At 46.6% G+C, this 25314-nt stretch overlaps 1 protein-coding gene across 11 annotated transcripts in view; it reads left to right on the forward strand.

Moving 5' to 3' along the window:
* The window catches only part of LOC147023121 (protein dispatched homolog 1-like), a 122366-nt gene that overhangs the window by 21791 nt on the left and 75261 nt on the right, over window positions 1-25314 (forward strand). For 6 of the 11 annotated variants that reach the window (XM_085888217.1, XM_085888223.1, XM_085888218.1 and 3 more), the window contains 2 exons: window positions 12311-12383; window positions 18013-18530. In XM_085888217.1, the coding sequence (XP_085744343.1) occupies window positions 12354-12383; window positions 18013-18530 (548 nt within the window). In that variant the 5' untranslated portion in view covers window positions 12311-12353. Of the gene's footprint in view, window positions 1-12310; window positions 12384-18012; window positions 18531-25314 lie in introns of those variants that run through there. The other 5 variants (XM_085888224.1, XM_085888225.1, XM_085888226.1 and 2 more) reach the window with 2 other exon arrangements.

Consider the following 25314-nt stretch of genomic DNA (forward strand, 5'->3'; position numbering starts at 1 on the left):
CAACTAATTAGGGTACCCTGTGAGTACAGGGTACCCTATTGTTTTCCTTCTGTTTATTATTATTATTACGCATTATTATTATTATTTTTCCGCCGGCATTTTGCACCCTTTTTCGCTTTAAAAATCATTTTCTCTGGAACACTAAGTCCGATCGACAGGAAATTTTCACCATAGTGTGTATCTTTTTTGATAGAACAATCATGTTATAATTATGACGTCATTGGTCATGTGGTACGGTCGCCATCTTGAAAAAAGCGATAAACTTTGGACATCTGTATCTCGGAAACGGTGCAATGGAAAATTTTTTCGTTTGATACATTTTACTAAGCTCCCTATGGGGAACACGTGTGATTTTTCGTGACGTCATAGGTGAAGCGATATACCGGTGAAAATTCGTCAAGTAGAACGCTGTATAGGAAAAATCTGAAAAATTTTGAGCGTCATCCACAACAAAATTCATCGTCAAAAATGTTATTTTTGACGTCATCGATGACGTAATTCGGCCGCCATCTTGTTTTTTAGTGTTTTTTAAAAAAAAATCTTCTTCTCCAGAAGGGCTGGACAGATTAAGGCGAAACCTTGCAGGTACATTCCCCCTGAGGTCCTCTTTCAAGTTTGTTAATTTGTTGTTGATACGTCACATGGTTTGGCGGCCATCTTGAAAAAACCCTAAAACCCTCAAACATCTTCTCCAGAAGCGCTGGTCCAATCAAGGCGAGATTTCAGAACTATATTCGTGACATGTATGCGATGCAAGTTTGTTAATTTTGAAGTGATAGGTCACATGGTTTGGCCGCCATGTTGGATTTAAGAAAAATATTAAATAATGTTTTCTCTGGAATTTCATAAGCCATCGAAGCGAAAATTTGCAAGTGCCTTCTCGCCTCAAGTCTGCATACATGGTAAAAAATTTTTTACCTCAGAAGTCACATGGTTTGGCGGCCATCTTGGATAGAAAAATAGACTTTATCCGATTTACACGAAAATCGACAGACTTGTTCGGGTCGACGATGGAAAGCAGAATTTAAATTTATGATATCATAGGTCACAAGGTTCGGCAGCCATCTTGGATTGAAAATGAATACATTTTAAAAATCTTCTTCTCCAGAAGGGCAAGACAGATGAAGACGAAACTTCACACATATATTCCCCATGAGGTCCTTTCTCAAGTTTGTTAATTTGTTCTTGATCGGTCACATGGTTCGGCGGCCATCTTGAAAAAACCCTAAAACCTTCAAACATCTTCTCCAGAAGCGCTGGTCGGATGAAGGGGAGATTTCAGAACTATATTCGGGACATGTAGGCGATATAAGTTTGTTAATTTCGAATTGATACGTTAGACTGTTTGGCCGCCATCTTGGATTTAAGAAAAATATTAAATAATGTTTTCTCTGGAACCACTGAACCAAACGAATCAAATTTGTAATTGTCATCTACCATCATGTATGCATGCATGGTAAAAATTATGACATCACATGTTACATGGTTTGGCGGCCATCTTGGATAGGAAAACGCACCTTTACCGATTAACACGAAACTTCACAACCGTGTTCCAGTACCCAGTTGGAAGCAGAATATAAATTTGTGATGTCATAGGTCACATGGTTCGTCAGCCATCTTGGATTAAAAAATAATATCTTTAAACGTCTTTTTCTCTGAAAGGACTGAACAGATTCAGGCGAAACTCCACCACTATGACCGCCTCTCCATGACGAATAAAAAGTTCTCACCCCCTTTTGAGGTACGACGCAACGTTTGGCAGCCATAGTGGATTGAAGGAAAATATTAATTAATGTTTACTCTGGAAATACTGCATCAATAAATGTGAAACATCACCTTTATGGTGGAACACTCATGCGGAATGAGGGTTTGAAATTTCAACGCGATCGGGCCCAGGGTTTGGCAGCCATGTTGGTTTTAAGAAAAATATTAAATAATGTTTTCTCTGGAACTGCTTAACCTTGCGAAGCGAAAATTTGCAGTTATCGTCTCCGATCGTGTTTGTACATGTGGTGAAAATTATGACATCACAAGTCACATGGTTTGGCCGCCATCTTGGATTGAAGGATAAATATTAATTAATGTTTACTCTGGAAGCGCTGCTTCTATATATACGAAACTTCACATTTGTAATTTAGCCGACATGCGAAACAAAGGTTTAAAATTTCAACCTGATCGGTCACGCGGTTTGGCAGCCAGAATTATTTAATTATTTGAATCTGTTCGCCAGTAATAAGGAAATTGAACGCTTTGTGCTGCCCGGTTCGTAACTCGTCTGTTCCGCGCCGTTTCGAAGCAGGCCTGTGTTTGTATCACCATTAAATAATGTTTTCTCTGGCACCGCTTATCCGATAAATGCGAAACTTTGCGACTATGATTTAAGTCTCATGTTGTATCAGTTGTGTCAAAGGCGGACACTTCTGGGTACCCGGTCATCACTGCCAGCAGTTATAAAGTGGCAGTTCTAGTTTATCTTTATTTTTTATTTTATTTTTTATTTTAATTATTTGTTTATTGCATCCGCCTGCTGAAGGTGGACGGAATTTGCTTTCACACGAGTCTGTCTTTCTTTTGAGCAGGGTTACCCTTGTGTTGGGGTGAAAACATATACATATACATATATTGTTGCAGGCCGGGGGTCGGGTGAGTAGACCACGAGGGGGGGAAGCTATCTCGGCTCCCACCAGTTGAGGCTACGGTCTCTCGGTACTTTTCACATTTTCCGGAACGTGCCACCAATAAGTTTGGGGGATGCTCCATGGTGCGCTACCCCCTGACAGCTGGTGCATAGTCTCTTGTTTCATGGAAACTCATGCAAAGCGTCGTCCAGAGAATGTGACTCGATCGTCAGCGTGAAGGATGGGCTTGAGTTGGGAGGGTGGAGTCCAGAGCGAGTGGACGGAGTGGTTGGCGGGACCAGGTGGGTGGGTGGTTGGAGTCAGCGTCGTGTGGGCGGAGAAGAGGAGGTGGAGTCCAGGCGATGACAGAAGGTGGAGTTGAAGTCCAGCTTGAGCGGGAGGCGAGGCAGGGCAGAGAGAGATCGAAGGCCCCGCGGCACGGGGTGGGGGGCCACCCCGAAGCACTATGTCGTCACCCGAATTGGATGCTCTGATTGGCCCCGACCCCCAGCGCAGCCCAGCCGTGATGGCCGGAAACCGCAACATTCCATTCCTGGCAAGACGACACCAAGCTGTAAAAATATCCTGCCCCGAACCCACGACACGACACTAATCTCCCACACCGAACCCCGCGCCACAAATTGCCTTGCACGAACCCCCGCGCCATGCCCTGATGACTGGCTAAGAGTGGCGTCAGTTCCACTTGCCCGCTCGGCCGCCCCCGACCAGCGCTGGTCAATGTGCCTGCTCCATGATGCGCCACACGGCCCGCACTGTACAACATGCCTCTGCCCGATCATAGCTTCGCTGGCCGTAGAGGCGAGAAGGCGTTCGCCGTCCGTGGGGAACATCCGCTGCTGCCAACGAGGACCGAAGGTACGATGTTATGGTGAACCCATACACAGACAGTAAGATGTGTCCATTCGTGCCCTGCTTTGTACGCTAACAAAGTGTCACGAGTGGTACATTCGTGCCCTACTCTGTATGATAACAGTGTCGCGTGTGGCGCATGGGTCTGCCTTCGAGCACGTTCCGCACAGTGCGCGTGGATCCGCCATTACGCATGTGGCCAGCGCTCGCGTTCACCCGACTCTGCTATTGTGTGCGCGGGGCCAACACCAATATGTGTCAAATTGAGGGGGAAGGATTGGTTATATAATTATATGGAGGTTTGGAATGAACAGGATATAGATACGTGTCAGATGGAGAAATGTAGGGAAAAAAGAATGCTGAGAATAATGAGTCCAGAAATGGGTTGAAAGGAACGCGACGCTTGCCCCTTGCACACTCGCATTCTGCCAAACGTGGCGTGGGGTTGCCTTTCTATTATTGGCCTCGGTACGCGTTCCGTGCAGCGTGGACGTTGTGCTGGGTGTTTCCTGTCCATTGGGTGGAAATTACCGCTGCGCGTGCGTTTGGCAGCTGTGTTTTCTACGGAGGGGTGTCCAGCCTAATACCTGCTTGGCCTTTGCTGAGGACACATCTCACAGCGAAGGGCACACATGGTTCAGATTTACCTCAGGAATAATCAGAAAAGAAGAGTAGGAATGAAGTTAGAAATGAAATGAAGAAGAAATGATGTAAGCAAACCGAGCATTGAGATCCTCGCAACACATGCCCCCATTGTCCCGCTAGACAAAAGGGAAGGGACTATCCAAATGTATATGAATAGAATAACTGTCTTGGGACCACTGTATGTTGGATGCATGCGGCTCCGAGAACTGCAACAATATATATGATTGACCCCTCCCACACTCTTCCAGCTGAATGAGCTGCGTAAAGCAACCCATGAAGACTTACTCAAAGTAAGTGCTACACTGTTTCGAACACGTCCCAGAGTTCCTCAACAACTATGAAGATGTTCACACACACTACACACATGAGAATCCCGATGTTCTACACCCACTTAGCTACCGGACCAGTTTCATCACTTATAGTACAGTCAAAATGTCGGATGACCTCCCACAAATTGCAACAAAAGCAAACTCAACAGATTTTGATTCCTCGATATGTCCTCAGTGAGAGAAAAAAAGTCTGAAGGGATCCTCCCGGGAGAAAGTCCTGAAATCATGGAAATCCAATATGGCCGCCACCCGGCTTCGGGGAGAATAAGAAAATTGTAAAGATTGATATTTTAATATGTAAATATATTGTTGCGAATTCTGGCCCGCCCGGCGTGCGATCGGCCGCGTAACTCGAATCGCGACCGCGTCGCCCACCGGACGGACAATTCATTCGTGACGCTCCTGGGACAACCGCCAGAAACCAGTCACGGGTGGGGGTTTAACCCCACCACGACCCAGTCCGCAGTCTACCCACGCGAAATAGGGTGAATCGCCGAATGTCGATATACCAAAGTAACCGCGCGGGTAATCTGCCGAGGGATGGGACCTCGCCACAGGCCGACTCCAGACACGAACCGCTTAAGCGGTTTGTTCCGTATTACAGTGATAACCGAGCGGAGTTATCGTCGGCCTTGACGGTTACGATTAATTACCGGGTGTTTTAAAACCCACTATTAATCCCTTACGTGATGCAAGATGGAGATTCAACAAAGGAAAGGACGCAGCGAGACGGGGAACAATTGGACAAGCACACTTTATCTCACACACACACACACACACACACACACACACACACACACACACACACACACACACACACACACACACACACACACACACACACACACACACACACACACACACACACACACACACACACACACACACACGCACGTATTCACAGCCACACAGTGATGCACATATAAAAGCAACGACACAATGCAGAGCTACAACCGAATATAATTATTACAACACTTAAACAGTTCTACTTTTCAAGACTGGCACCACACACACATATAAACACAAAACCCAAAAGAAATGGAAGTCGCGACTTCCCTGAGCGCGTCGAGTCCTTGGCGACCGTAACTCCGAGTCCCTCTGGCGTGGTCTGCGTGGTCCGCTCGACAGCTCGGACGAACGAACAGAACCTCCGACCAGGGACGATCACCACAACTCTCCACAATTCCCCTTCAGGGACAAGGGAACAGGAAAGGGAACGACGTTCTCGTCGACCTTCACGTCCACGCCTTTTGTCAATCGCTTGAACGAACCAAGAGCCTCCTCGCACGCGAACCTCTCCACGCCCACACCTTTTGTAGGGGCCGGCTCTGCCCCGTTGCCCTGCCCCATTTCTCTCCACCTCCCTTCGAGGCGTTTCCAGAAAGCTCTCGAAGGGGGGGGCGTGCCCCCACTCCGACCGCCTCACGCCGTGCATCCACCAATCGGGAGCGAGCTGCCGCACCCCTCCCCTTCACACCAAGCATGGTGGGGGGATTCAGGCAGAAGCATCATGCGGGGAAATTCGGCGGGAAAAGCCCACAGGCGTTGTTGGTTTTTGTTCTTGCACGTGCCCGCACGGTGCTCGTTGAATGGCGAGTGGCGAAGATGTGGTTGCGAAGTTGTGGGAGGTGGCGTCGTGTAGTGAATGGCGTGATCGTGAGATGTTGGTTGTGGCCATGTTCGTTGTTGTTCTTGCACCAAATTAACAATAGCCAAAGAAAAACGGCAAACTGAAGCGTCGCAGCCCGAATGGATCACATACATTCCCTCTATACAACGGGTTTGGGCTAACTACACATGAACTTACCGATATATCTCACCTGAGGACCCTTTATGGTGTAAGGTGAATTTCCACAACCGTAACAATATGTTTTTCTGCATTCTAATTATTTCTAGTTATGGTCAGTATATTGATATACAAGAATAATTATAAAAAAGTGAAATGTATTGAGGGTAAAATAAAAAATTATAGCTTTTTTCCCCAAAAATGTCTATTGTTTGTCCCAAAAAAAAAATATTTACCTGATACTGATTTTGGCTCCTGAACCCAAAAAAATAAGAAGTGTTAAAGACACAAGATGAAATCAAGTCTATGGCAATACAATATAATGTTACTGCTGTGGAAATTCGCAAACCACCATTCAGGTCCCGTAGGTGAGATATCTCTTAAGTACATGTGTAGTTAGCCCCAAACCCGTTGTTTAGAGGGAATAAATGTGATTCATTCAGGCTGCGACACTTTGAGTCAGTCGTTTTTCTTTCTCTATCTTTTATTTCAAATAAAAACTAACGAGGACGCTCGGTGGGCTTTTCGCGCCATTCTTCTCCGCACTGGGTGTGAGGGGAGGGCAGCTGGCGCTCGATTGGTGGATGCGCGGTGTGACGCGGCCAGGGAGGAGGAACGCCCCTCTTCGAGACCTTTCTCGAAGCGCCTCGAAGGGGGGTGGAGCAAAGAACGGGGCAGAGCAACAGGGCGGAGGTCTGAGGATATAAAAGTCGGAGACGGGCGAAGCAGTTTGGTGGATGCTCTTGCTTCGTGGTTGCTCTCTTCTTCCGGCTCGCTCGTTCTGGTGGCCGCTGGCCGGGTCTTTTGTGGGGCAGTTGTAAGACCCTGCTGGCGGGAAGGAGCGTCCGCCATTCCCCTCTCCTGACTTTGGCCATCCACGTTCCCCCCCCCCCCTCTATCCGCGCTGGGATAGCGCCGAACACTCGGTCCGTGGCGTCGAGTGGCCAACATGTGCAGGCGCGAGGCACGCAGGAGAGGACTCGCCTACCACGCTCGAGCACGGAGACGCGGCCAGGCGGGACCCCGTCGACGGACATCGGAGAGGGACTCGACACGCTCAAGGAAGTCGCGACTTCCATTTCTTTTGGGTTCTGTGTAAACGTGTGTGTGTGTGTGTGTGTGTGGCACCAGTCTGGTGAAGTAAAATTGTATAAGTGTTGCCGTGTGTCGGTCTTAGTCGGTTGTATCTCTGCGTCGTTGCTTTATTGTTTTTCTTCTTACATTTGCTTTTTTTAGTGCATTATGGTTTGGCTGTATATGTGTGCTCTCCATGTGTCGTGTGAATAAAGTGCTTGTGTGAACTTGTTCCCTGTTTCGCTGCGTCCTTCCCTTTGTTGAATCTCCATGTTGCTTCACGTAAAGGGTTCGTCGTGGGCTTAATACGCCCGATAAGTAATCGGAACCGTCGAGGCCGACGATAACACCGCTCGGTTATCCCGATAGTACGGAACGGACCGCTTAAGCGGCCCGTGTCTGGAGTCGACCTGCGGCGAGGTGCGATCGCTCGGTTTACCATCCGCGTGGGTACTTAGGTAGGTCGAGTTTGGCGAACAACCCTATCCCACGCGGGTGGCCGATTGGCATGATCATGGTGAGGCCGAAAGGCCCACCCGTGACTCGCTCCCGGCATTAATCCGAGAGGGTCACGACAGAATTGTCCGTCCGGTGGGCGACGTGCTGCGATTCGAGTCACGTGGCCGTTCGCACGCCGGCGGGCGCAAATTCGCAACACTGGTGTCAGAGAGCGGGAAAACAAACTCTCCCCTCTCCAGCTAAATTCACGGGGAATTGGTCCAGGGGTGAGAGGAGCGACCCCCGATTCCCTCCAAATTACGAGCGAGATAAATTAACCCCTTACGAGAAATAAGATGGAGTCTCAAGGCGAGCGGGAGCCGGGGGTAGTAGGAATGCATGTCGAATGTGTAGAATCCATGGCCCAGGATGAGAACCCCGAGCAGGAAATGTTGGTTGTGCAGGAACACGAACTCCCCCAACTGAACCCAGAGCCCGAAATAGGTGCGGCGGCGGTGTATGACACCTCCCCTCCCCCTCTCCACCAAAACCCTCCCCCGATCCCTGCCGAAACGGCTCACCCAAGCGCACCCGACATGGCCCAGCTATTCGCCATGCTGGCAAAGATGAATACGGATGCGCAACAAATGAATGCGAATATAAACAACAAAATGGATACGAATACACAACAAATGAAAAACGAATTGAAGGAAGAAATGCGGGGTGAGACGCAGAACATGGGCCGAAGCCTGCAGGCGGGCATGAAGGCAATAACCGGGGAGCTCAAAATGGCGACGCCACGTGTGGGGATGAACGAGCTCGGGGGTAGTGCAACGGTTGTCAGGCCGCAAGGGAGGCGGGTGAGGGCAAAATAATTCGGTAGACGCGTTGTGCGAGACACGTGGAGGTAACAACGACGGAAAAAGTGACTGTGACCGAGAGGGAAAAATTAAATGGGGTGACCGAAATGTGTGAGACGAGACACGAAGTGACGACAAAGGAAATAAAAATAGTGGAGACAACGGAGGTAATGGGTGAAGAGGTGACTGATTTGGCAGAGACACGGGAGACAGAGGGTGAATTGGACGGGGGTAAAGACGCACGCACGCACGCACGCACGCACACACACGGAGGTAGTGGAGGATAATGGGGGTGAGCTCGCAGAACGTGTAGGGACCCGGTGCGAGCAGTTGGATAGCCTCCTTTGGGAACGGTGGGAGCCGCTCTGCTCCCTTGAAGCGAGTCACGACCAGGTGGGTTCGGTCGTGCTTCGCGGGATTGAGGGGGCGAGTGCTGTTGACGGGTGCACGGAGAGCTTGGGGGGTTTCGAGGCCCCGGAAACCCTTGGGGTGGCACAAATCCCCAGTGTAGTTGTCCCTGTGTGTGTGGTGCAAGGTGTGAGTGCGTCCCCGTGTGTGGAAGCGACCCCGTGTGTGAGTGGTGTGGTGGCGATGGTGCCGGAGTACGTGCTTCCCAGCACGCCGAGTGTGAATGAGACACCGTGGGCGAGTGCCCCCGCGTGTGTGAGTGGTATGGTTTGTGTGAGGGAAATGGCACGAGTGAGTGAGCGGCCGAGTGTGAAGGAGACAGTGTGTGTGAGGGAGATGACGGTGGGCATGCGGGAGCACGCAGCCGCGTCTCCCGGGGTGAATGTAATGGAGTGCAGTCTGGGCGTCGCGACACGCAGGTGTGCGTGGGTGGAATGGCGATGACAGCGACAGAGAGATAAAAGCCGAGTAGCGGCCGTAGCTGTTTTGGAAACCGTGCCGGGTTTACACAGCAGCGAGCGCGAGGTCCGTGCTGTGCAACGCACGAGGCCCCCTCGTGCTCGCTTGCGGGAGTGAAGCCCGGTCCGGAAACGCCAGCGGTGGATTTGCCGATCCCGAGGACGGACAAAGTTTAGGCAGGATTACGGATTTGGACCGGACGGTAACTACGTGAAGTAAAAAAAAAAAAAAAAGATTCTTCACCATTGAGAGATAGGGCCAAAAACGATATATGGCACAATACCTCAAAAAGTTGTGGTCGAATTCAGATGAAGCTTGGTGGACAGGTTGGGTGTGTGACCAGCAAAAATCGAATCAATTTGGTGTGAAGATGTGATCACGCAGCTGTTATCCAAGAGTGAAGATTCTGCAGGTTTGCCACCTTGGTGTTGTGGACATCTTTGACAAACGCCCACAGAAAATAAATCAAGGGGGGCTATGTCTGGTGATCATGGGGGCCAGGCGGTTGGTCTGTCTCAGCCACTCCAGCAACCTGGAAAATTTTAATTCAGGACTGCTAAAACGACTAAGGCCCAATGAGGGGGAGCGCCGTCCTGTTGAAAAATTATATCGGGTTGCAGGTCTTCAATCTGTGGGAAGGCAAATCCTTTCAACATGTTGATGTAAATTAGTGAGCGAGTAATTAAAATTAGTGAGCATGACCAAGCACGGTCATGGAGATAGCTACACAACACATTGACCTTTGGACTGTCTTGTATGTGTTCAATTCCATGACCAGAGCCCCAGATCCTCACATTGTGACGGTTGATCTTCTACGAGAGGTGAAAGCAAGCTTCGTCTGTGAACATGACCTTTTTCGGTGATCTTCATCATCCTCTATGCGACACAGCATTTCCAAGGCAAACACCTTGCATTTGGGTCCATCATTTGGTTTGAGTTCCTGCAGAATCTATGCCTTTATAGGCATAAAGCTTCATTATTTTTGGATCTCCCTATATATTACTGCATCATGTATATCCATTGCAACCACTTGCTTGTGGATAGGAAAAAAATTCCGTCTCATCCAAGAACCACATTGTCCAAAATCCCAGGAAATAATAGGAACTCAATACCTCTCTCATCCACGAATATTTCTTGTATTTCCTCCAAACTATTTAATAAGTGCTACTCTTTCATTTAAATGCTGAACATAATGTTTAAAATACTATTTCACTTGGATATCGTAAATGCAACAGCAAGTTAACAGTGCCCCGACGAGCAGAAACGAGGTCATTGAAAAGGCACACAGTGCATGCGCGAAAGGCCTCGTTGGCATTCATACGTCATTTTGAAAGTCACCTACTGGATTTTCCTTTGTTAGAATTCCTCTTGCTGAACAAAAAAAGAGCAGGTTGAATTGATTTTCCTGTGAAAAGAAAAGTCTGTTGCCTGGTGACATGAAATGCAACTTTTGGTTGTATGAAAAGGACAAAAATGTAAACTTTTTATTTGATTAACGACTCGGCTTTATTTGTATTGGAGAAACTAAAGATTCATGATGTCCAGATTAAAATTTGCTTAGATACTTAATTTTTTTTTTAAGAATTCATGATTGTAAATGTAACAAGGTGCTGTTTGTAGTATAATAATGATTAACTCAGGTACTCTGCCCGAAGGCAGATTACGTGCAGCTTCACGGCAAGGATTACACTCAGTGTTTTGTCATTGTCTTCCCTGTGTTAAGGCCCAGTCACACCTTGACGTTTTAGCCAGCTTATGCCGATTTTTGGAAAATTTGTGTAAAACACTGGTACACGTCAAATACGTTATGGGTAAGTTTTGATAACATTGAGAGCACGCTGAAAAACACTGCCATACGTCGTAGTACGCTGGCTTTAAACGTACTTTTTGGTTCTCCTCAAATTTTCCATTATTGAAATTTTAAGACTTATGCCAGCATATGACTCACACGTTCTGCATAACGCTGGCCATAAGTTGTAGTTACGTTACGCGATCGTTGACACACGTTACTTGTAAGTTACTCATAAGCCGAAACACGTCGAGGTAATGTTTAGCGTACCCGAAACTTATTCCTAACCTATGAGTAACGTGTTGTACGCACGATATGCGAACGTTGGCACACGTCGACAAAAGTTACTTGTAAGGTACTCATAAGTCGAAACGCATCAAGGTTATGGTTAGTGTGAGTGTTCCAGACTCCATGGTTTTTTTTTTTTGTTTGTTTTTTTTGTTCTTCGGTTATGACAGTGATGTTGACACTTCGATTTCTAGTGCGGTTATAATATAATATAATTAATAGGTTGCCACTCAACGATTTAAATCATAACCGCACTAGAAATCGAAGTGTCAACATCACCGTGATACCGAAGAAAAAAAAGAAATAAAAAAACCATGGAGTCTGGAACACTGACGCTAACCCGCATTAGCTTTTATACCTTGAGTGTTTCGACTTATGAGTACCTTACAAGTAACTTTTGTCGACGTGCGACAACGTTGGCATATCGTGCATACAACTTATTCCCATCGCATGCGGAACGTGTTTCATACGGCAAGTACGTCGTAAAATGTTTAACACATTTATAATTACAAGACGTACTCCACTTAATACGACGTATGATAGCGTACTTTAGCGTTCTATTCACGCATACCAAACTTACCCATACCGTATTCGACGTGCGACTGCAGAATTGCGTGATCGCCACTGATTTGATCATAATCTATAGATGCCACAAATTATTGCAATAACAATTGCAGTGATGGTATTATTTTGATCCATCTGTCCTGTGTAGCTCATGTTCATGCATAGTCATTGCCTCTGTGTAGACAGCAAGCTGGAAGCAAGGAACAGCTGCACTCATTCAGACAAATGTCCTACGAAGCAGCTGCTTTTAATCAGGTTGATTTATTTTTACTACTTGCGCCTTGGCCAGTGCTTTTTATTCTGAGCCACCCAACAGAGGAAAGGCTTTCCTCAATTCTCTCTCTCCCTTTCTCCCTCTCTCTGTCTGTCTCTGTCTCTGTCTGTCTCTCAACTCTTTTACGATTGTTTTAACCGTCATTTGTGACATGATGGTTCTGACGATTAATTTTTTTGGTTCCTCCTATTTCAACCAATTTGTTTTGCATTTTATTTGTTTACTTTCTTATGCTATTTGTTTTTTTTTTGTGGTTGGTGGAGTTGAAGTTGTGTTGTTGCTGCTGCTTATTTGCCTAAAGTTGAACCATGAACAATAATTTTATGCTTGCAGGGCTTTTTAAATTTTAGGGAAGAAATGAACTGCTAATACATTACTGGAAGTACTGGTGGAGTGGAAGGAGGCATTTGGGAAGAATTGGTTGAAGATGAGTATGGAGAAGACGGAGGTGATGTCGGTCAGGCAGCAGAGAAAATAAATGAATATCAGGTGAGAGGAGAAAGGAGATCAGACAGGGAAATAGGTTCGACTATCTGCAGGGAACAGTGACCGGGGATGGTAAGTTGGAGACAGAGGTGTGGAACTGTATTCAGGTTTGTGAAAATACATGGAGGAGGGTGGAGGGAGTAACGGCAGACAGAAAGATATTGTTGCGGGCCAGGGGTCGGGTGATGGGGCCATTGGGGGGCGGGGGAGCTATCTCAGCTCCCATCAGACTCCCCGGAATTGTAGGCCGTCATACACGGATAATTCCGTGACGTGGCGGGTCACTAACTGACCATGAATGCCAATAAATCAACCGCGTGACCTAGGGTCCTCCCGTCTATGGGTTAACCGGGTTACCTAATTAATCACGTAATTTAATTATCGGGGAACATGCCCTCGGTACGCTTTGTCCGAACCGGATCGGATGCAGCCGAGCGACACTGCCAAGGACAGACCAGCTAAACGGATCAGATCATTGGGAATAAAGTCCCGTCCAAGCTTGGATTCGGACAATGCTGGATCAATGAAAGAAAAGACAAAAACGAGCTGGGATCATTTCTAATAATAATTTATTTACAAGCAGGCGAGGAAAGTTATGTGGTGCAGTGAATAGTAGTTTTATTGTTGTGTCTTGCAGGGATAGAAAGAAGTGTGAGGTGCGACAATGTACAAGCAACTTACAAAAGCAGACACAGAGCAGACTTAACCCGAAATAATAATTATAATCTTCTGCAATCTTAACCTACGAGGACAGGTGCCAGGACACGCACGCACGCACGCACGCACATACACACATACACACGCCGATGAAGAGAAAAAGGAGGAGAGGAGATGAGGCTAATGGTCTCTGAATACCTTGCCCGATCGCGCCACCCATTAGTTTTGGGGGGATGCTCCGCTGGGCGATACCTCCCTGACAGCTGTCACGCTGTTTCTTGCTTCATGGCAATTTGTGCAGCTGGCGTCGGTCCAGAGAACGAGACGCGACGGTCGGGCGTGAAGGGATGGAGTTGAGTGGAGAAGGAGAAGGTGGAGTCGAGAGCAAGTAGGCGGGACCAGGTGGGTGGAGTCAGCGACATATGGGCGGAGTCGCAGCGATGATGGCGGGTGAAGAAGGTGGAGTCACAGTGAATGGGAGGAGAAGGCGAGTTGGAGATCCAGTGCATCAGAGAGGGAGAGAACGGCTTCGCCATCCGCCTTTTATAAACCCCGCGATGCGGGGCGGGGTGCCACCCTGAAGTGATGCGTCGTCACCTGAATCGAGCGCTCTGATTGGTCTCGGCCCCCGCACGGCCCGGCCGCGATGGCCGGAAGCAGCTCCCTCCACCTCCAGCAAGATGGCCCCAAGCTGTGGGATCATCTTGCTCTGACCTCACGACATGATATGCATTGCCCCGCACCGAACTCCGTGACATGAATTGCCTTGCACGAACTCCCGGACCATGCCCTGACGACTGGCTGAGGGTCGTGTCGGCCCCGCATGCCCGCCCGGGCACCGCCGGCTAGCGCTGGTCAATGTGCCTGCTCCGTGATGCGGCTTCGCTGGCCGGAGAGGCGAGAAGGTATGATGTTATGGCAAACCCATGCATAGACGGTAAGATGTGTCAATTCGTGCTCTGCTCTGTACGATAATAGTGTCACGAGCAGCACATGGGTCTGCCTTCGAGCACGTTCCGCACAGTGCGCACGGATCCGCCATTAAGCACGTGGCCAGCGCTCGCGTTCGCCCGATTCTGTTATCGTGTGCATGGGGCCAACTCCGATCTGTCAGGCATTGAGGGGAACAATCATATATAACAATTAGATGGAGGTTTGGAATGAAAAAGGATATAGATATCAGTGTCGGAGAAATGGAAGGAAAAGAGGATGCCGATATAATTAGTGCAGAAATGGGTTGGAAAGTACGCGCCGCCCATATCGTGCACAACGTGGCGTGGTTGTTGTTTTTCTGTTATCGGCCTCTGACGATGTAGCTATTGGCACCAAGCTACAAGCCACGCTCTTGCCGATATTGGGTCATTTGCTTCTGTGTTGTGAAAAACGACATCCGTTCAGTCTCTTTCAGAGATATTAATTTGTAGTGGGGCAACTTAGCATAACAATTGTGCATTTTGTGAGGAAAGCACCAAATTTGGCATAGTAGTGGCCTATCATGTTATGAACAGATTTGGATATTGGGCCATCACAAAATTTTTGATGGCAGTGGAAAATGGCTGCCACAGCCATCAGCGGCTGAATTTGAGATGGCCCAATATCCGAATCTGTTCATAATATGATAGGCTACTAGTGTGCCGAATTTGGTGCTTTCCTCACAAAATGCACAATTGTTATGCTATATTTAGCTAAGTTGCCCCACCATTGTATGCCTTTTCAATGCAACTGGCAAACTCATCCCAGATCATTGGAGACGTCAGATGATCATCTCGAGCTTGCGGCAAAGGTTCGTTCGAAGACATCGCTGTTTCCTCGCAGCTGCGCTGTCGATGCTCATGGTGTTGTTGCGGCTTTCTATTCCTCTCCCCCAGCCGCGGCATGTGCTGCACGTGTTGGACGCAAATTCGGATTTACCTCAGGAATAAGCAGAAAAGAGTATAAATGAAGTTAGTGGTGTAAGCAAACCTCGCTTTGAGATCCCCACAACGCACATCCCATTTGACCCACTAGACAAAAGGGAAGGGGCTATATAAACATATATTAATGGAATAACTGTCTTGGGACCGCTATATGTTGGATGCATTGCCTTGGAGGTATCTGGTTCCTAGAACCGGAACAATATTAAGGAAATTGAAAGGGAAGGTTCTGATGTCATTTGTAACGCTGGCCTAACTTTCCGGTCTGGAAACGGTGGCAATGATAGAGCCAACAACAGAGGCTGCTGGTTACAAGAACAATTGGGTCTTGAGCATTGTGTGAGTGAAGAGGATGGATGACCTGAGGGAGGATATTGGTGTGCAGTTGAGCTTGATGGGGAGATTGGTGAAATGCCTGCTGAGATGTGCTGAGCATTTGGTCTGGATGGAGGAAGAGAAAATGGCAGAGAGCAGATAGTTTGAGGGAGAAAGGTAGAAGGAAAAGACGTAGACCATGGTTGAGATGGGAGGATTGTGTGAGGAGGGACATCAGTTAGGTGAGGGTTATTTGAGAGTGCAGAGAGTTGGCTGAGGACAGTGGGAAGCAGTGGAGTATCGTGGTGAAAGCAGGGCAGAAACTTGGTACCATTGGACTTACCCTTTTTATAAATGGAAGAGAAAGAGATGCGAAGAGTTGAAAGTTGTACTATATAATATGAAGTTGCTGTTGAACATGAATGTCCCCTTACATTATTTATTTTTGGCGGGCTTCCTCCCTACTCGTTATGTACAATAGTTACCCTCTCCATTCTGCTTCTACTACCAGGATTATATATAGGATTTTGATAAGGGGGAAGTGGGGGGGGGGGGTTGTCTTAAAAGTATTTGAAATTCCATTGCGAGCAATTTTGGGTGTATTGTGAGAATGAGTGTTTCTTCCCTTCCCTTCCCTGTCTCTCTGACACCAAATCTTTCATCCTAATTTGAATATTATGCTCACTTTTTGGACAATATTATCCCACTACAATTCTTATATGTAAGGGTTAATGTATGAGGTGATGAATGGGCAGCACTTTTGAAAGACTAGGAGTGACACAAGATAACACACAGGAAGTCACTTCCACAGATGAGCAAACACTGCGAGATGAAAAAAATGGAGGGGTATCCCAGCTTAGAATTGGGGAAGCTAATCAGAAGTGCGACCTGGGGGAGGCCAGGAGGAGGAAGAGGAAGGCCTAAAATGAGGTTGTAAGTGAGTCAACTAAACTACTTGTAATGGATGAGCAGCAGGCTTTTTGGGATTATGCCTCCTGCCAAGATATTGCCAATAACATGGAACTATGGACTCTATAATTTCCAGGGAAGCAAGATGGAGGAGCAGTTGCAGGTTTCCAGAATTGATTTGCATTCCCTGATGTATGAGATGAAGCTGTTGTACACAATAGTGAGCTCTAAGCAGCTCAGAATGGATTTGATTGTGTGGAGAAAATCAGGGCCTTGGCCACCCTTTGGGAATATTTTTGAGATTTGGTCCATCCAAAGCAGCTTGTGACAGATTTGAGTCCCATGAATTCTATCCAAAAAAAAACAACAACTCTTGTATGAGAAATGAAATAACACTTTGGTACCAATTACTGGATTCATACAACAAAGGGGCAGGCAAAGGTTTGAGCAGGCACAAAGCTTGTGGTATGCAGGTCACTGTGGTCAGGCCGACATTTGCTTCCGGTTCTGGGTTGATCTGGTGGTGGATTAGTGACTTTTGCGAAAGAATGCCAAGGGTCTGCAGCAAAGAAAGATTCCATCACTGAGAAAGTTCTCTTGTCTATAATCAAGTGGATCAGTTTTGGAACCCTTCATGTGAATCTGGGTGATGTTCGCATCTTTATAAGATGATGGCAAAATACAGTCTGAGAAACACATTTGGAAGAGAGGATTGAGCCAAAGCACATTTCTTGATTATTACAGTGCCAATGCTTTTGGGTTCACTTATAGAGGTAGTGTCATGACTGATTTGGAGCTTTTCAATCTTGGTAGGAAATAAGTCCTTGTGCTGCAGAGCGTAATATCTCATGGGGAAAGTATGGGTAGGTGAATAGAGATTTTTAGAGGCCTTGGCCTTTTCAGGAACAGATTTTTCTCAAGCATTGGCCAACATTACTCCATCCTTTTGGAATGAAGATGCAACAGCACAATGCACCCAATAAGAGGGTTGACTCCAAACATGAGTTTGATGTGTTGGCTCGTTGAGCACTAATGCACACTTTGAAGGCTATGCGGAGTTTGCAGTCGATATGGACTTTAGGTTCCCATCAGTTGCGTTTTCCTTGCAGGTGGACAACGCAATCTTCTTTTTGGCAATTGCCTTGGCAGCATACTTCAGTGTAGCTTGGTGGGGGGTGTTGAAGAGGACGATTGGAGTTGGGAAGGGGTGAATTGGTGAAGGTATTGATATTGTCAGCATATGTTTTTTTGATTAAAAGTTGTTTCCTTTGTTCGCCCTCCCTTTTATCACTTTCCTCACCCAAAATCAACCTCCCACCCCATCACATAGGCTGGCTGGCCAGCTATGGGAGACGGTCTACATCTGCGAGTTGCAAATGGTGGATACCACACACATTGTAAGGATGGCAGGCAAGGATTGGAAAGTCTCATCACAAGTCCTGGTTCAGCCTGTGACATTGAACACTACAACCAAGATCAAGGCCAGTCATCAATTCTCAGTGGTCCTGGGTGTCTGGAATGTAAGCACCGCACAATTCGAATGGCGCGAAAGACCACTGTGACATCCAGAAATGGGGATACTCGTGAGTCAACACCTTATTGTGAGCAATGCTGCGAGTCTCAGGTTCACCGGCTGTCTACTTCTAATTCGGTGCTGAAGGCCAATGGAGACATTTCAACTGTAGTTTCTGCAAATTTAGCAATGGAGACGATGGTAGATGGAATTGGAAATGACTTGCACCCTTGCCAGTCTTCTTTTTACCATCATTGCTGCTGTTATGACAATGATGCTGAACAATCATCTACCCCTGCTCCATCTGTACCTTCTCAACACATGGTGTACATCAGGTGAGACTTGGAATTTTTTTTTAATCGGATTCAGAAATTCCAGATCCTGGTGAATTGGGGGATTGTATCCATTTCTGCTGGATAAGATCCTCGAAATGAACAGGATCTGGAGAAGGTTTGGTTTTATTGAAAAGTTTATCCCTTCCTGCTGATGCTATCGTGCAAGCAACATCATCTGCTTTCGAATGTCTTTTCATGCAGTTAGTTTGAAAACATAAATGTTACACATTGAAAATTATCCGAATTATTTTCTGCCCTTTTTTATTATTATTATTATTATTATATACTAGTGCGGGCCCGTAGGTGAGTGCCAGTATGTGCAGCCCTCTCTCGCCCCTCTCTCTCTCGCCCCTCTCTCTCTCGCCCCTCTCTCTCTCTCTCGCCCCTCTCTCTCTCTCGCCCCTCTCTCTCTCTCGCCCCTCTCTCTCTCTCGCCCCTCTCTCTCTCTCTCGCCCCTCTCTCTCTCTCGCCCCTTTCTCTCTCTCTCTCTCTCTCTCTCTCTCTCTCTCGCCCCTCTCTCTCTCTCTCGCCCCTCTCTCTTGCCCCTCTCTCTCTCTCTCTTGCCCCTCTCTCTCTCTCTCTTGCCCCTCTCTCTCTCTCTCGCCTCTCTCTCTCTCTCTCTCTCTCTCTCTCTCTCTCTCTCTCTCTCTCTCTCTCTCTCTCTCTCTCTCTCTCTCTCTCTCTCTCTCTCTCTCTCTCTCTCTCTCTCTCTCTCTCTCTCTCGCCTCTCTCTCTCTCTCTCTCGCCCCTCTCTCTCTCGCTCCTCCTTTCTCCCCTCTCTTGAATTGTGACGCCCCTCCTTTCTCCCCTCTCTTGAATTGTGATGCCCCTCCTCTCGCCCTCCCCTCCTCTCCCCCCCCCCGAGTCTCTCGTCCCCACTATCACTTCCCTCTCCCGCCCCTCTCCCGCCCCCTCTCCCGCCATCCTCTCTCGCTCCTCCTTTCTCCCCTCTCTTGAATTGACGCCCCTCCTCTCGCCCTCCCTCCTCTCGCCCTCCCCTCCTCTCGCCCTCCCCTCCTCTCGCCCTCCCTCCTCTCGCCCTCCCCTCCTCTCGCCCTCCCCTCCTCTCGCCCTCCCCTCCTCTCGCCCTCCCTCCTCTCGCCCTCCTCCTCCTCTCGCCCTCCCCTCCTCTCGCCCTCCCCTCCTCTCGCCCTCCCCTCCTCTCGCCCTCCCCTCCTCTCGCCCTCCCCTCCTCTCGCCCTCCCCTCCTCTCGCCCTCCCCTCCTCTCGCCCTCCCCTCCTCTCGCCCTCCCCTCCTCTCGCCCTCCCCTCCTCTCGCCCTCCCCTCCTCTCGCCCTCCCCTCCTCTCGCCCTCCCCCTCCTCTCGCCCTCCCCCTCCTCTCGCCCTCCCCCTCCTCTCGCCCTCCCCTCATCTCGCCCTCCCCTCATCTCGCCCTCCCCTCATCTCGCCCTCCCCCCTCTCTCTGTAAATGTATTCACAAATGTCCACCAAGCACAACAATTAATTCAAACCTTGGGAAAAAGCAGTTTTCAAACCCTTGGGAAACAGCTCTTTCTCTTGGGAAAATTCAAACCTTGGGATTATTTAATAATTTGAACAATTAATTCAAACCTTGGGAAATAACAGCTTTCAAACCTTGGGAAACACTTGGGAAACAGCTGAAACGGATGAAGAACGATATCAAACCTTGAAAAGGCACATACTCAGGTCCCCAGCGTCGATTGTGACATCATACCAAACGAAGAAGAATTGTGACATCATTCGTGCAAAAAAATAATAAAAATAAACAAACATTAATTGTGACGTCATTCGTGATGTCATAGCACCGTGTCTTGTAATTGGTTGACAGATAAATGGCCGTAACTTGGGAACCGCTTGTCCGATTAATATCAAACCTTGAACAGGCACATCCGCGGGTCCCCAGCAATATTCCTGGCAAGTTTCAATCAGATCGGACCGGTGGTCGTCGAGAAACTGCGGTCGCAGACACACATACAGACACACACAGAGAGTTTGCTGGAATTCTAGATAGATGGCTTTTTTGAGATGTTTTATTTATTGGATTACCTGACCCTGTTTGTTGTTGAAAGGTAATGTTGACATTGCAAAAGGCAAACACAAAGGTTCACTGAATTATAGCACTGTAAATTAATTCATATGCCTGCCACAAATCTAGTGAAACGATTGCCTTGTGAAAAATCTATGTGTGCACGTCCGTGCTTTTTGGATATCTTGATGGCATTGTCACAATAATGGATGCTGGAAGATTGAATCAAATTGAGATGGTTCATCAGATTTAAAAAAAATATCAAACAACATGCTTATTTCCCTGTGGTAAAAGAGACCTTTGCCTCCCATAGCAAATTGTTCCCATATTGGAACAACTCGAGTGCTGCTTTCTCTTGCCCAATTCCCACCTTCCACAAGAAAGCCCTCCCTTTAACCAGCCCAGTGAAGTGTTCCTATGGGATGCTTTCTCATCTCATTCCAGCAGTCGGAACAGTTTGTTGGTTCTCTTATTGTCATAAACTGACAGCCCCAGGCTATAAAACTTATGAAGGCAAAAGGGCAGATGCAGAAAAACCCCTGTCTTGGTTCTTTAGAGATTGAAGTGTTGCTGGTGCTTTTTCACAAGAGAAATACACATGCTGAAAGGTATCAAGTTGAATGAATTGAGTGCTCATTCGCATTTCCATGCAGCTGTCATACAAGTGTGTGCATGTTTTGCAAAGCAATGTCAGGATAAATTATGAAGTCTGAAATTTTTATATGAGCAAATGATGGATCACAATTTGAAAAACGTAATGGTGCCATAAACCAGGCAGTACGATGAGAAATTTGATATACTTGGGAACAGTCCTGCAACAACTCATGTTTACATGTGGTTATGCAATTATCACTTGCAGCCCATGAGGAAGTAGAAACGGTCAGCTCGACTCTCTTCTCAGAGCACTTTCACAATGGTGACAGACCTTTGGAATGGAGTACTTTGTGTTGTGAATGAAGCACTCTTCTCTTCCTTTCCTTCATCCCCCCCCCCCCAAAAAAAAATCAAAACTTTAAGTGAGTTGATAAATGTCATGGTGGTGGGGAAATTTATCTGAACAGCTTGAACAAAATTCATACAAAAAGTTTAAACTTTATCCCAAGACATGGTTATTGTGTTGCTGTTTTTAAGTCATTTTTTTCTTCTTCTTCTTCTTCTTTTTCTCTCTTTTCTCTCTTTTCTCTCTTTTCTCTCTTTTCTCTCTTTTCTCTCTTTTCTCTCTTTTCTCTCTTTTCTCTCTTTTCTCTCTTTTCTCTCTTTTCTCTCTTTTCTCTCTTTTCTCTCTTTTCTCTCTTTTCTCTCTTTTCTCTCTTTTCTCTCTTTTCTCTCTTTTCTCTCTTTTCTCTCTTTTCTCTCTTTTCTCTCTTTTCTCTCTTTTCTCTCTTTTCTCTCTTTTCTCTCTTTTCCAGCACTTGGCAACTTCCTGGTCCTCCAAGTTTTGAATAAACACTGCGGTTGGTATTGCAATTGTCACATATCAAAGAAATCACAGTACCGCCAGCACCAACTACAGCTGATGCAGCTTCGATAAGGAGTTCCTTCAGCTGATCGGCAGTTAGTTTTTTGCAGGGCAAAATGCGTAGAATATAGCGTGGACCACCAAAATGGCAGGCAACTTCAACAACCATAGCATGCGAAGCAAGCATTTCGTGTTCACCACCCGCTGCTGCATTTTGAGCATATCCTACAACATGCCCTCCAGAAAATCGCAATGTCTCGACCAGCTTTACCTCGTCAAACATTAAATTGACCAAACGCTGCTGTGGTTTAAACTGGTCGAACAAGGTTTTGAGGTTGGAGTCCTGCTGATTACTAGCAAGCATCTGTTTTACCTTTTTTGTTGATGGTAGAATGATTAAGCTGGATCGACGAATCACTTTGTATGCACTGGGTGATATGTTGTGAAGCTAAATTGTGAAAATCATAGTATCAGTATCAAATCGGTGACGATCAAGAGGTTTGAACATAAGATTTAGCTGTGACAGAAGGAAGGTGAAATGAGGAAGCCCATGTGCCTCAGTCATCCAACAGAGCTGGCTTATTACAAGCTGAAGAATTTCCTTGCTTGTGCATTCATAGATGTTTACCTGGTCAGTTATGGATCTAATCTGGGACCATTTTGAGAGCAGGCTGTTCTGTAAAGGAAAAAATCGTTTGGGCACCTCAATGCCATCTTTCTCCTCTCTATTCAAGAATAGAAATTCAAAAGGTGAGTGAACTTGTTGGAAATGAAAGAACTGCTTGACGTTTGTCCATTGGCATCAGTTCTTGATAGGTAAAGGTTTTCCTGGTCTTTTATGACGTTAAAGCCAGGAAAATAGGAGCTGATTTTAGCACAGAAGTGGTCGAAATCTTGGATATTGTCTGCAGCCTCATCAGCTGCCTGCATCTTCTTAGCTCTTGATTCTGACGTAGAACATGATGTTGGGTGTGGGGCTGAGGTCATCTGATTCAAAGCTGATTTCGGTACTCCAGGAATTATTGATGGGGGTTCTTTGGGTCGTTTGCCACCCCTAACTGACACCCAATCACAATTGAAATGTCTCACAAATATATATATATATATATATATATATATATATATATATATATATATATATATATATATATATATATATATATATATATCTCCTTTAAGCACCTCAAGCTTTCTTTCTCATTTGGCATTGCCAATATCCATCTCTCCCTCTCCTCAGGATCTTTTGGGAAGGATATGACCTTTACATAAGGCGTCCCATAATAGTTTCCTCGACAACCAAAGCAGCTGCAACGACATGGCATATTGTCACCAAAGCAGGAAACAACACAAAGATCCTATGACATCACCAGCTGGACAGTTTCTGAAAGAGAAACAAACAAAACATACATTACTTAACGATGATAGAAATCAGCAAGTAGGTGCAGTAGGTGCACAATGTCATGTTTTGTCATAGACTTTACAAAAGTTTTCCTTTGAGTTAGACACAAAAATGGGGAAAAATACCAAATTCAGTAATTCGACCTTGAAATATGACCTTTTGACCTTGAAGATGACCTCAGGTGGTGTTGAAAATGACACTATTGAACTCGCCGTCCTCAAAAACCTCGATATGGATCCCGAGATCGTGTCTCTCGCCCTTCTAGAAGTCATTTTAGCCTCGGACTCAAGTTAATCCTTCAGACTCAAGTTACAAACCCCAAGATTGTGACGTTCCAGTCCTTCTCTATAGGAGTCTATGAGATGTATATACAGTGGGGAGAACAAGTATTTGATACACTGGCAATTTTGCAGGTTTTCCCACTTACAAAGCACATAGAGGCCTAATTTTTGTCATCGGTACACTTCAACTGTGAAAGACGGAATCTAAAACAAAAATCCTTAAAATCACAATGTATGATTTTTGAATAATTCATTTGCATTTTATTGCATGAAATAAATATTTGATACATCAGAAAAACAGAACTTAATATTTGGTACAGAAACCTTTGTTTGCAATTACAAAGATCAGACGTTTCCTATAGTTCTTAACCAGGTTTGCACAGACTGCAGCAGGGATTTTGGCCCACTCCTCCATACAGATCTTCTCCAGATCCTTCAGGTTTCGGGGCTGTCGCTGGGCAACACAGACTTTCAGCTCCCTCCAAAGATTTTCTATTGGGTTCAGGTCTGGAGACTGGCGAGGTCACTCCAGGACCTTGAGATGCTTCTTATGGAGCCACTCCTTAGTTGCCCTGGCTGTGTGTTTCGGGTTGTTGTCATGCTGGAAGACCAAGCCACGCCCCATCTTCAATGCTCTTGTTGAGGGAAGGAGGTTGTTGGCCAAGATCTCGCGATGCATGGCCCCATCCATCCTCCCCTCAATACGGTGCAGTCGTCCTGTCCCCTTTGCAGAAAAGCATCCCCAAAGAATGATGTTTCCAACTCCATGCTTCACGGTTGGGATGGTGTTCTTGGGGTTGTACTCGTCCTTCTTCTTCCTCCAAACACGGTGAGTGGAGTTTAAACCAAAAAGCTCTATTTTGGTCTCGTCAGACCACATGGCCTTCTCCCATTCCTCCTCTGGATCATCCAGATGGTCATTGGCAAACTTCAGACGGGCCTGGACATGCGCTGGCTTGAGCAGAGGGACCTTGCATGCGCTGCAGGATTTTAATCCATGATGGCGAAGTGTGTTACTTATGGTTTTCCTTGATACTGCGGTCCCGCTCTCGTCAGGTCATTGACAAGGTCCTGCCGTGTAGTTCTGGGCTGATCCCTCACCTTTCTCATGATCGTTGAGGCTCCACGAGGTGAGATCTTTCATGGAGCCCCAGACCGAAGGAGATTGACTGTTATCTTGAACTTCTTCCATTTTCTAATAATTGCACCAACGGTTGTTGCCTTCTCACCAAGCTGCTTGCCTATTGTCCTGTAGCCCATCCCAGCCTTGTGCAAGTCTACAATTTTGTCCCTGATGTCCTTAGACAGCTCTCTGGTCTTGCCCATTGTGGAGAGGTTGGAGTCTGATTGATTGAGTGTGTACAGCTGTCTTTTATGCAGAGAACGAGTTCAAACAGGTGCAGTTAATACAGGTAATGAGTGGAGAATGGGAGGAATTCTTAAAGACAAAACTAACATGTCTGTGAGAGCTGGAATTCTTACTGGTTGGTAGGTGATCAAATACTTATTTCATGCAATAAAATGCAAATTAATGACTTAAAAATCATACAATGTGATTTTCAGGATTTTTGTTTTGGATTCCGTCTTTCACAGTTGAAGTGTACCTATGATAAAAAATTACAGACCTCTACGTGCT

Source organism: Eptatretus burgeri, chromosome 7 (assembly GCF_056783735.1).
Source record: "Eptatretus burgeri isolate ZD-2024b chromosome 7, Ebu_testis_v1, whole genome shotgun sequence".
Taxonomy (NCBI): domain Eukaryota; kingdom Metazoa; phylum Chordata; class Myxini; order Myxiniformes; family Myxinidae; genus Eptatretus; species Eptatretus burgeri.